The sequence below is a fragment of the Aethalodelphis obliquidens genome, unplaced genomic scaffold (genome assembly GCF_003676395.1).
Source record: "Aethalodelphis obliquidens isolate GAN/ISIS:26980383/991018 unplaced genomic scaffold, ASM367639v1 scaffold101, whole genome shotgun sequence".
In the NCBI taxonomy this organism is placed as follows: Eukaryota; Metazoa; Chordata; class Mammalia; order Artiodactyla; family Delphinidae; genus Aethalodelphis; species Aethalodelphis obliquidens.
The window spans coordinates 3,077,917-3,091,125 of record NW_020838045.1 but is presented as its reverse complement, the minus strand read 5'-3'; the positions used below and the strand labels follow the sequence as shown (position 1 = coordinate 3,091,125).

The following is a 13,209-nucleotide window of genomic DNA, read 5'->3' as shown; positions in this document are numbered from 1 at the left end:
TACATTAAAGAACCAGGTGGACTTACGAATCCGTAACATGTCACATTGGAGTCTGAGCAGCGAATGATGAAAAACAGGCAATACCAAACAACACACATGTCCAAGTCCAGACGCTGATTATCTCCCTCTGCTTGGCTAACATATTCACACTTTCAACTGTGTTTTTACAGCTAGAATATTCTTATCCCCCACAGTCCCCACCGAAAAAAGAGAAGGATGAAACCTAAGCACTAGGGAAAATACATTTTTTTCTCTCTTTATTGTGAATTCTAACATAACTTTTGTTAAACATAGAGCACGTAAACACATGACAGTTTCCTTCATTTGTTTTCACATGGAGCTGATAGAGGAATACTTGGGAGGAATGTTTCTAAAGCCATAGATAGCTTCTTCTTCCATTTATTTTCTAAAAATATGACAAAGCATTAGAGGAAAAAAAACGTTTTTTAAGTTGTGAGAATATCAAATATTACCCATCAATCCCTGAATCATGCTATTCAAAGTTCTTAAATCTACACTAAAAATAGAACAAAAAATGTACTCCCAATGCAGCTAAATTAACACCTATGGATGCCTAAAATATGACTGTGGTCTGAATACTTCCTCTACATTTATTCCACACTTTCATCGTGCACTTAAAAAAAAAATAAAAAAAAACAAAACAAAGAAATAAACCAGGCCATTGCCATGTTTACAGTTTTCTGAGCACTGGGGGAATCTGGAATCCAGTCCAATGAGGTTGACTGCCACCAGTCCCTGACAGGTGTCCATAGTACAAAGTAAACAATGGCCTTCTTGGATTCTGAAAATAAACCAATGTGCAAAGCTGACCTTAAAGTTTATGTGTCCTTGCAGCTTCAGTTCTGGTTTGTGAAAATGTGACACAGGTCCAAGGGGAGCACGGGAATAAAGAACAGATTGTAGAGAAGGACCGAGGCGAGTTGTCAGGGAAATAAGCATTTTTTTAGCTAATAAAAATCAATGCACATCCTAAAGGTCCTTTACCTTGTCACACAAATATGAGACGCTTGCATTGTTACAAAATTCTTATACTCATCTCTCATACATCTGCAATTCAGTTTTACCCTCCCCAGTGAACTCTACTGAAGTTTACATTTTTGTGTGTGTGGCCAACTCATACCTTAGTATTGTGACCAAAAGTGTAGAATTGTTTTCTCATTATATGGTGGTAGGAATAAACCAAACATACAATACTCACTACACGAGCCCACAGACGATGGCTGGAATGGAAGTTCCTATAATGAATCACTAAAGTAATGCATGAGTTCTATTATCAGTGTTTTCATCACACTGATTTTTTTTTAAAACTAAAAGTTACTTAGGTAATATTTCCCTTTAGCAATTCTGCCCTCTGCAAGTTCCTTTATGATTGATGTTTCATCATTTTCAACATGACTATGTATTACCTGCTATGTCATTCAAACATAAAACTAAATGGTAAGAGATGAATTTCCTGGGAGCATCAGCTTTCTGTTTCTGACAGATAGAATTATACAGTTAAAAGTAAAACTAATTATTTATACAGTAAAAATTAATTATTTTAAATACCTTCTCACCTAATTTAAAAACTATTTCGTGTAAATAATGTTTATTTTGAAAATACTGATTTCTGTTGGTATTCATATGTTTGACCTCCTGAGTGCTTATATAAACACTTTGATATTAATAAGTGTTGCTTATGTTCACAAACTGAAACCAAACACTTGATTCTGAATATAGCACTGAAAATTAAATACAGTAAATTAACATTTAAATACAAAGGGACCCCATAATAAGTTTCACAGATTTGCACTGACTCTTTAGAAAATAACATTTTCTATAATACAAGGTGACAAAACATATTTGATGACACATCCTGCCCTTCCCTTTGGTTTGGAAGCCTTCAATGTAAATTTCACTTTGACTTGTGTTGATTCACCCTTTTGAGTTAACTTGCCAGGCATTTGCACATAATCTCATTTGCAGAAAATTATAGAGGGAAAAGAGGAAGTAGAATAATAAACAAAAACAGCCACAAACACATTCATGCCTTTCCAGGAAGTGATCAAATATAGGGCTTGATTTTTTTGTTTTTTTTGTCTTTTTGCTTTTTTTTTGTTTTTGTTTCTTTTGTTGTGTGTTTTTATATATATATATGTATATATATATATATTTATATAAGGGTACATCAACTCATTTAAAAAACGGAAACAGCACACTCTCCCCCATTTTCTGCCCTTGATCTTCTCTTCTTAGCACTCTGTAGTGGTCACTGTCAAGTGACTAGCACACTTTTGGGTCTGGAGTGTATTCTGACGAGCAGTGAATTAAATGTTAAGACAGTTAGACCCCCCCGAACCCCTTCTCAGAGTTTACACATCATGCCGCCATTAGAAGGGTAGAGGTGGGGAATGAGGTGGGACAAGGAAGATATTCAGGGCTCTGATTGGCGCGGCCCTCCTATGAACAAGTGTTCTTCTCATCTTTTTTTTTTTTTTTCCCCAAATGGCAATGCTGGCATTCGTTGCACTGCTTTCTGAAGGCCCTCATGGCCCTGCTGATCCTAGGCAGAACCCAAGAGAGGATCCGGCGCTCCTTGTCCCATCGGATAGATTTGTCCAAGCACCCCAAGGAAATGTTAAAAGCAAAACAAAAATCAAGGAAAGGAAATAAAAACCCATTCTAAAACTAAACTAATGAAGCAAAAAAGGGTTTTCTATCTATACATAAGTCTCTTCTTTAAAAAAAGGTAAATTTACAAATTCTAATGACATATAAAACAAAGTCAAAAAATGTAATGGTAAGAGACATGGTAAAACAGGAAGACACTGATGCTACAAAGAAATTGCAAAAAACATATGTACAAGACCCTGTTTTTCCTCGTGTTCTAGAGATTGTAATGCACGTTTTTAACAGCAGCAGTCGAGGATTTAGTTCCAGGCACTGGACTGCAGACTCCACTCAGACTCCCAGGGACGGGGTGTCCCTTGCTTTTCTGTCACCATATCACACTGGATATACTGGTCTCCCTTGGCAACAGCGGCAGGATGGCACTGTTTGTGTGGGCCTCGTCTGGATTCTGCTCCCTGCTCGATTTTGTCTGTGGCCGCTGACCGTTGATGAGTGTCATAGGGATGTTACAATAGGTATGCTGATTTCCCATGGAGGTAAGAGGCAGGGTGCCGGTAGGAGGTACGTCGTATTCATAGCTTCGGTAGTAGTGTTTCTGACGCATTTGTGAATGGTAAGTGTTGTGAAAGGTGGATCGGAGATCTGGATGGGCAGTGGCTAGAGCTGTGGAGGTGGCCGCAGCCATGGAAATGGCTGAGACAGTCTGCAGCTCCCCGAAGGGCCCCTGCTCACTAACATCTAAAGCCTGCTCGTGCGTAACGGGTTCTATCCTCTTAAAAGGCATTTCATATTGTAAACGTTTCCAGAACTTAGAGTTCAGCTTGTTGCATTTTGGTCCATGCCATTTAATAACGGTCAGGAGCTTGATGGTGTGCTTGAGGGCCTCCACCTCCTGGTAGTTCATAACTCCTCGTAGCTCACTGCATTCAATTAGTATCACTTTAATTTCTCCAGTCACAAGCATGTTTCGAAGTCTGGTCTCCAGCTCAAAGATGCTCCAGCCCCTTCTGACTACGTAATTTGGGGTCATGACAATAATCAGCCGCTTGCTTTGATCTACACACCTTGCCACATCTTCAATATATGCTACAACAGAGAAGAGGGTTTATCAGAATAAGTAAATTGAACATTGGGTCCAGAAAGCCCCAGTAAATTCTCTTTCACACATTAAATGAGAATTGCTGGTTCTTTTTGCTAGGTAAACCCTTGAGAAGATGAAAATAGCCAATGATCACTTTGAACAGAGTATGGGACTTTTCTTCTCTCAAAGACAGAAATGTTTTCCCAGGTACAAATCTCTCATTTGGTTTCTTTAAATGTCAAGGCTTATAACATGAGACGCTTTATATAATAATAGAAGTAGCTTCCTCAGGGGTATCAACACTTATTTTTCATTTGAACACATAATGCCATTTCTTTCTTGAGAAACTGAAAGATGTAGAAGAACTAAAAGTTTAAATTCTGTTTAAAAATGATGATTACACAGACGGACACAAGTATATGCACACTCTTAAATGAAAACATTAACTTACTTCCGGTTGGGATTAAATCTCTATCTGGTATAAACAACTTATATCCATAATGCTTTTCAAGCATATCAGGTAGGATTTCAAGAGCAAAGCGTTCTTCTTCCCCAGTCTCTTGATTCCACTGGTCAGGATCCACTTTGGTGTATGATAAGTATGCATCATAATCTTTATTATCTGTCAAGAACATTACAGAGTAAAGCTGAAGTCACTACGCTACAAAGAAAACAGTAGGACATGAGAACATTCACCTCATTTCATAAATATCTCCAAGTGTCCCACTTCTGGGATGCCAAAGAAAGAAGTCTTTATTAATTTTCATTAAGAATACAATAATGCCAAGTATCGTGGAATGAATTTGGGGGTATAAAGGAGTCACTATTTTTGTTGTTATCAAGACAGTAGGAGAAAAATTAATGAAAAGAGCAATGAAATGGTAACGCTCAACATCTTTGATGCACAGATCATAGAGAATTTTGACAGCTTATAAAAGCGACATATTTGGATAGTACGTTCTTATTCTACATAAATGTACATTCACCTAATCAAAGAAAGAACACTGAAACTGGCTTGAGGAATGGTTTTTAGGTTGTGTGTGTTGTGCTGATTTTCTTTTGGGGAAAAAATAAAATGAAATTTGGAATAATTAATTTTTCTTTGGGAGCTGGTTCTTGGATTTTAGAACTGAGTTTGGTATGCTGAATTATTATAGAAAAACATATTGTTTTCCTGATCTTCATTTACCTTACATGTAAATTATTGCCAAATTATTTTTCATCATGTTAATCAGTTTGACTATAAGAATCCAAAATTATAATATAAATGAATGAAACTTAGTTCTAAAATTTGATTTCTTTCCTCATTCTTCCCCATATTTACATGAGAACTCTACAAATATTTGATGACTACTATTGTGCATTATTTTTATCTTAACGTAAACATCCCCAAATTCTCATTTGTTGTTTCTTAGAATAAGAAGTCATTTATCTTCTGCATAGTCTCATTCTCCAATTTCCTTTTCGGAGTGTGATATCAGGATTCATAATTCACCTCAATTCTAAATACTATCAGTATGCTGAGCCTATCAATATCAATATGCTTAGGTCTCTTTTGTGCTTCTTTCCCAATGACTGTCATTGTATTATTTGACTATTAGATCAAGTTGAATTGAAACACTCTTAAATTTCAGAACAAAATGAACTGGGCATTTGGTATAGAAAATTTAAAATCTTTGGGGTATAAAACATCAAAGATACAGGGGCATCCACGACTTGCTCTGGATGGCTCTGGGACACTCCTTTTGACTTCAAAGACACTAAAGCTCACTTCTATAACTTGTCATGGAAAACTCAAAAAACTGTTTACTTCATCTAAAGTTAACACAGGCATATAAGAAGCTAGCAATTCTACCATAGGATCCCTGGGGAAAAGAACCTTTAGCTATGGAAGATTTCTTTAAAGCACATTTCAGGTATAAAAAAAAAAAAAGTAATCATCCCTATCATATTTTGGTATTTGGTATTTTCTTTATTCTTCAACCAGGATATAGTTGTACATAGTAAAAATAAAATTCAATTTTCACAAAAAATAGTAATTATGTTTGTTATACCATGTCTACGCACACATGCCAGCAGTCTACATTGGTACCATTTTGTTGATGTAAATACTTCAGTTGAGTAAGAAATCATAGAAAATAGCACATAATAAAGCTATAATATAATACCAGTTAGTATTTAGTTAAAATGTCAATTTATTAGATAATCACATGCCATATCTATGAGATAAAATCTTCCCCTTTGCAATATGGGTCAGTAGCTTCCAGTTTAGTAGAAGATGTAGACAAGTCAACAATCTATTTCCAGAGGATAAATGTGTTGCAAAGAGTAGTACAGGGGTCATGGGCCAAAGGGAGGACTCTTTAAGCCAGACTGCAGATTGTAGAATGATTTCATGCATATACTACTTTCTTTCTGGGAGGTTTTCCTCTTCCAGATTTTTACAAAGTACTGTAAAGTGCTGAAGTTTGCTCAGACCTGAGATGTATAATGACTAGATTCTCATTCTTTGCTTTTTGCCTTCTGTAGGCTTAAAAAATATTTGATAACCAGATCAATATGAACAACAAAAAGAACAGAGCACTTATGACTCAGAGGAGATGTAAACAATGGTCCACCAATACTCGTAAGTTCCAGCTGGATATCACTTCTGCTTACATGACACTGTTTCTGGTTCCCCTGCCTCTTCAATGGACATCTCTCTTCCAATCCATAAATACTGTCATTTCTCAAGATGTTTTCTGTGGCCTGTTTCATTTGTCTTTCAGTCTGTTTTCCCTTAAAAATCTCCTTTCCTCCTATGACATCAACAACCACTTCTGTGTAGACGTCTCTCTAATGTAGATGTCCAATCTCGTCTTCTTTCTCATGAATCTGTAACCTGGACCCCTTAATTTGGATGCTCAGCATGTACCTCACATTTGACATGTTCACAACGAAACAAGCTTCCCATCTCAAGCTTTGTTTTCACATTTTATTTCACTTAAATTTTATTAACATAATAATCTCACATCTTTAGTCTCCAAACTTCAGAGGCATGTTCCACTTATCTCTTTTCATTACCAATAACCTCACAGCCATTCACTGGTGAAAATCCTTTGGATTCTGTTTCCATCCTAGGTGAGGCCCTACTCTCTTCTCAACTGTTATAATTATATTTTAGTGGGTCTTCCCTCTCCATTTCCTTATTCTTCTGGCCCATTCCGCATAGAATCACAAAATTTATTTTTCCAAACCTCACCACTGATTGTGTTTATGGTAGCTTGAGAAATATTTATGGCTATCCGTTGTCAAAAAAACAGCAGCTAACTCTGCAGTTGTTTCCTTTGAATCTGAGTCTGATATCATTGAGTTGAAGGTGATCTCTTTTCCCATGTATTATATTATTGTGCTCACATTTTATCTTCTTTCTTTGACCACAAGATCCTTGACTCAGATATGTGACTAGGGCTTAGTAGATGCTCAAACATACCTGTTGATGAAATGAATGAATGGCCTCTCATTTGGGTATCACATGACATACCTTATGGCTAGTGTGGAGATTTTCTCAAGATTTGGGTCATTTCCTAGGAGAGATGGCTTTGGTGATACACACTCCAAGCTGCCTAGACTCCTCAAGTAATTACTAGGAGCTACAGGGTCAAAGTTTAGCAAAGTTCCTTTGGAATAATCTTGAACTGTATTTTCTCACTGTGACTCAGTTGAAGACCTCAGAGTCCTTGTAAACTTTTCTGAAAAAGTGGTTTTCATGCTGAAGCATGAACGGCAACAATTTGGAGGACTTGATAAAATACAGACTGTTAGGTCCCACCTCCAGAGTTTTCAATTCAGAGCATCTGGAATAGGTCCTTAGAATTTGAATTTATAGCAAACTATCAGGTGATACTGCTGCCGGTCCAGGGACAATACTTTGAGAAATTCTGCTCTAGGACAGGGTATAGGTACCCAAAGGTCTCAAAGGCATCAAAGAACTGCAGTCAGCTGCCAGGTAATTGATCAAAGTACCACAAAACCTACACACTGCAGCCTCAGCTCATGAGTGGTCTTGATACTTACAGGGTATGTGCTCTAAATAAAATAGCTGAAAATCCCCTTTCATCAAAAAGGGGATAAATTCTTACCTAGACTAATATATTCAGTAACTGTATTAAGCTTAAATGAACCTCGGGAAGAGGTGCTGTGGTCTCAGTCAGTTTTCTCTCTCTTTATGTCATCTGAGTGAATTTATAACATTTAAGCTAATATCTCCCAGATAAAAAGGAGTCGCTCACATGTAGGTAATTCTGGTAATAAGGCCCCTTGCAAGCATCTGCAGCAGCTTCCTCCCTCAAATCAATGGGACACTTGATTGATATCTAATTCCTCTCTTTCCCCAGAGTCTATGTCAGTGCAGTATTGGGCTAGGCATTTATTTACCCACAGAAGCAAACTCCTGACTTGAAAATTATCAGACTGCAAACACCAGGCCAGATATCATGCTAATTTCAGCAATGTTTTCTGATTCAAAATCATATGGATTCTAAGGTTTCTTCTTTTTTCCCAGTTACCAGCTGAATCTGAATCTTGGGAAATATCTTAGATTTTTTTTTATATCTGTAAGAACATACATTGACTAATCTTAATGTGTATAAGAAACTGAAAATTTGAGATTTTTTATAATCATAGAAAAAAAATTATGCTAAGATTTTTAAAGGTAGGACTGTGATCTTTTAAATTCAACTTAAGTTTATAGCCAGCTGAAAACTAGTTAGTCATAACAAGAGAGTACAACAATATATTTCTTATTCTGAACTTTATTCTCTAAACTTTATTTTCTGTAACTTAAACCTTCAACTATAATTCTATTGACTACAGAGATGGAAAGCAGTTGATGTACACACCCTCTGTAATAATATTCATAAGCTCTAATATAGTCATTGGTTTACTCTTTCCATGATTTTCAAGAGATTCTGACTGTAATTTCCCACAAAAAAAGAAAAATAGGAATGAAGTCAGCAAGATGGTCAAATAAGACATCCCTTGCATGTATCCTCTCAGCTGCAGTACAGAGCCAGTCCTGCCCACCCAAGGACCCATCCAATGACCAGATAGAAGCCCTCCAAGAAACCTGGTGGGAGACATACCCAACCATACACCTGGCAATAGGTCCACCGAGTGAAGGCCCGATTGTGGATCCTGAAGTGAACACTTGTCCAAGTGCTATACTACTGAACAAGATACTAGAGGCATTCCTCTCCACCCAGAGACCAGACAGGATCCATGTGAACCTGAGCTCCTGCTCACAAGCCTGTCAACCAAGAACTTCACTGCAGACCCGGCAACAGACTCAAAACTAGTTCCAGCCCAGAACGATTAGGATTCTGGAGGTAATCCCATTGGCCTGGGGAACAGACAGGAGAAGAACTTTACCTGCTAAAGTCAGTGTGTAAAGATTAGAAGAGATGTTTGCTCCTTCAAATGCAGAGACACTAATGCAGGGATACATGGATCACAAAGAATCGGGCAAATATGACATCACCAAAGGAAACTAAGAAAGCGCCAGTAACCAAGCCCTAAGAAACGGAGATCTACAACTTGTCCAGCAAAGAATTAAAAATAGTCATCTTAAAGGAAATCAGTGAAATAAAAAATAACACAGATAGACAATTTAACAAAATCAGAAAACAATGCATGAACAAAATGAGAATTTTATTAAAGAAACAGAAACCATAAAAAAGAATCAGACAGAAATCCTCAAGCCAGCAACTACTTTGGTGAATTCTACCAAATATTTAAAGAAGAATTAATGCAATCCTCAAACTTTTCCAAGGAAAAATTGAAGAGGAGGGAACACTCTCAAACTCATTTTATGAGGCCAGCATTATCCTGATACCAAAGTCAGATAAGGACACTACAAGAAAACTATAAGCCAGTATCCCTAATGAATATAGATACAAAAAAATCACAACAAAATACTAGCAAACCAAATTCAACTGTACATTAAACAGATAATATAACATGATCAAGTGGGATTTATGGGACTTCCCTGGCAGTCCAGCGGTTAAGACTCCATGCTTACATTGTAGGGGGCATGGGTTCAGTCCCTAGCTGGGGAACTGTGATTCCACATGCTGTGTGGCATGGGCAAAAAGGAAAGCAGGATTTATTCCTGGGATGCAAGGATGGATCAACATATGCAAATCAATTCCATTTAGAATATCATCAAAAATTATAAAATACTGAAAAATAAATTTAGCCAAAGAGGTGAAAGATCTGTACATTGAAAACTATAAGACACTGATGAAGAAACTGAAGAAGAAACAAATGGAAAGCTATCCCATGTTCATTAATCAGAATAGTTAATATTGTTAAAATGACCATACTACCCGAAACTATGTATAGACTCAATATAATCCCTATCAAAATTCCAATGGCGGGCTTCCCTGGTGACGCAGTGGTTGGGAGTCCACCTGCCGATGCAGGGGACGCGGGTTTGTGCCCCAGTCTGGGAGGATCCCACATGCCACGGAGCGGCTGGGCCCGTGAGCCATGGCTGCTGGGCCTGCATGTCCGGAGCCTGTGCTCCGCAGCGGGAGGGGCCACAGCAGTGAGAAGCCTGCGTATCGCAAAAAAAAAAAAAAAAAAAAAAAAATCCAATGGCAATTTTAACAGAAATATAAAAAAACTCTAAAATTCATATGGAATCAAAAAAGACCCTGAATAGCCAAAGCAATATTGAGAGAGAAGAGCCCAGCTGGAGGCATCACACTTCCTGATTGCAGACTATACTGCAAAGCTATAGTAATCAAAACAGTATGGTGCTGACATAAAAACAGACACATAGACCAATGGAACAAAATCAAGAGCCCAGAAATAGACCCACATATATGTGGTCAGTTGATATTTGACAAGGGGGCCAAGAATACTCAATGTGGAAAGGATAATCTTTTTAATAAATGGTGTTGGGAAAACTGTCTATCCACATGCAAAAGAATAAAGTTGGGCCCCTATTTCACACCATTCACAAATTTTAATCTGAAATGGATTAAAGACTTAAATGTAATACTTGAAACCATAAAACTCCTAGGAGAAAACATAAGGAAAAACTGCTTAACATTAGTTTTGGCAACAATTCTTTGGCTATGACACAAAAAGCACAAGCAACAAAAGCAAAACTAAACAAGTGTGACTATATCAAAGTAAAAAGCTTCTGCACAGCAAAAGAAACAATCAATAAATAAAAAGGCAAGTTACAGAATGGGAGAAAATATTTGCACACCATATATTAGATAAGGGGAGGGTTAATATCTAAAATATATAAGGAACTCATACAACTCAATAGCAAAAAGACATGTAGGACATACAATGGCCAAAAGGTGTATAAAAAGATGTTCAACATCACTAATCATCAAGAAGTGCAAATCAAAACCACAATGAGACCTCACCTCATACTTCTTAGGATGGTTATTATCAAAAAGACAAGGTAGCAACTGTTGGCAAGGATGTAGAGAAAAGAGAACCCTTCTCCCCTGTTGGTGGGGATGTAAGTTGGTGCAGCCACTATGTAAAACAGCATGGAGATTCCTCATAAAATTAAAAATAGAAGTATCATATGATCCAGCAATCCCACTTCTGGGTATATATCCGAAGGAAACGAAACCACTCTCTCAAAGAGATATCTGTACCCCAGTGTTCACTGCAGAATTATTCACAATAGCCAAGACATGGAAACCACCTAAGTGTCCATCAACAGATGAATGGATAAAGAAGATGTGTATATGTGTGTGTGTGTATACATATATATATACATATATATAAAAGTACATACACACACAGTAGAATATTATTTAGTAGAATATTATTCAGCCATAAAAATGAAGGAAACCTTCCATTTTATTTAGAAGGACCTTGAGGTCATTACGCTTAAGTGAAACAAGTCAGACAGAGAAAGACAAATACTGCATGATCTCACTTACAATATGGAACTGAAAAAGCTGAATTCATAGAAACAGAGAGTAGAATGGTGGTTGTCAAGGGCTGGGGGCAGGGGAAAGGGGGAGATGTTGGTCAAAGTAAATGAACTTCCTGCTATAAGAAAAATAATTTCTAGGGATACATACACAGCTTGGTGAATATGGTTAACAATACTGTATTATATACTTGAGAGTTGCAGAGAATAGATCTTAGAAATCATTATGTGAGGTGATGGATATGTTAAGTAACATTATTGTGGCAATCATTTCACAATATATATGTGTATCAAATCATCACACCGTATACCTTAAACTTACACAATGTTACATGTCAATTATATCTGACTAAAGCTGGGGGGAGAAAGAAAAACAAACAAACCCAAAACACCAAACCTAACCAATTAATTAGTTGCTTTGTTACTTTAAGTCAAACAATTAGTCCAGTAGAATTTTCTCCTTCAATTTACCGAATGAACTACTATGTTTTATAAAAAGATATATTTGAGGGGGAAAACGTTTAGACTCTGGAGAGTTAAGAAATAAAAATATGAATTAAAAATATTATTAAGAAATCTTGAAGAGAGAAGGAAAATATAGAACTGTGTAACAGGAATAAAAAAAGTGGTTGGAAAAATGATAAATAAATATTTTCCTCTTTGACATATGAGAGGATATTAGTCAATTCTCTTTAAAAGGATTGAGAAGCCAAAGGATCCATGGATTTTTTAGAATAGAGCTTTTAAGAAAATGTAGACTGAAGACTCCCTTATCAAGATGAAGGTGGTGGCTATATTGGATGTTGGCTAGGAAGGAGATTTACTGACAATATAAATGGCTTGGGATTGACATTCAGGTCTTTGGGAGTTCTTAACCTTTAAACGCCTACTGAATGGTTGTCAGACGTTATTGGCAGGTAGCCACTTCTTTTTTTAAATTTACTTTCAAATATTTATAAGTCACATATGTGAAACTGACTAGTGACAGAGGCCATTATTCAGCAAATGGATTACCAAAAGGAGACCCGGGTAGGGCCCAATGATGAACTGTGTATTTCATTTTAAAAGGCGATTTTCTATGTTTGCATGTAGTATATTAGCACAGAATCATGCGATCATTAAAAACTAGCATTGACATAATCTGAATAAATAAGAGTTTTAAAAAAATTAAGTCATTTCTTTCTTGTATTTCAGATTTGCCTTCATATGCTTTTTTATATTTCCAACTAATAATTTTTCAATTAAAAACTCTGCAGAAATAGATGATAGATCTTTGAATAAAAAACATTAAGCATTGCCTTCCCTGGTGGCGCAGTGGTTGAGAGTCCGCCTGCCGGTGCAGGGGATGCGGGTTCGTGCCCCGGACCGGGAGGATCCCACGTGCCGCAGAGCGGCTGGGCCCGTGAGCCGTGGCCGCTGGGCCTGCGCGTCCGGAGCCTGTGCTCCGCAGCGGGAGAGGCCGCAGCAGTGAGAGGCCCGCGTACCGCAAACAAAACAAAACAAAACAAAACATTAAGCATATATTAATATTTTGATTTTGTGATTATTG

At 37.1% G+C, this 13,209-nt stretch overlaps 1 protein-coding gene across 1 annotated transcript in view; it reads right to left on the bottom strand.

Moving 5' to 3' along the window:
* Positions 1-2,128: 2,128 nt before the first annotated feature.
* The window catches only part of IL1RAPL1 (interleukin 1 receptor accessory protein like 1), a 1,327,113-nt gene continuing 1,316,032 nt past the window's right edge, over positions 2,129-13,209 (bottom strand). Inside the window, exons 11-12 of the mRNA XM_027096331.1 lie at positions 4,164-4,334; positions 2,129-3,717 (exon numbers count right to left, since the gene is read on the bottom strand). Of these exons, the coding sequence (XP_026952132.1) occupies positions 2,999-3,717; positions 4,164-4,334 (890 nt within the window). The 3' untranslated portion in view covers positions 2,129-2,998. The remainder of the gene's footprint in view (positions 3,718-4,163; positions 4,335-13,209) is intronic.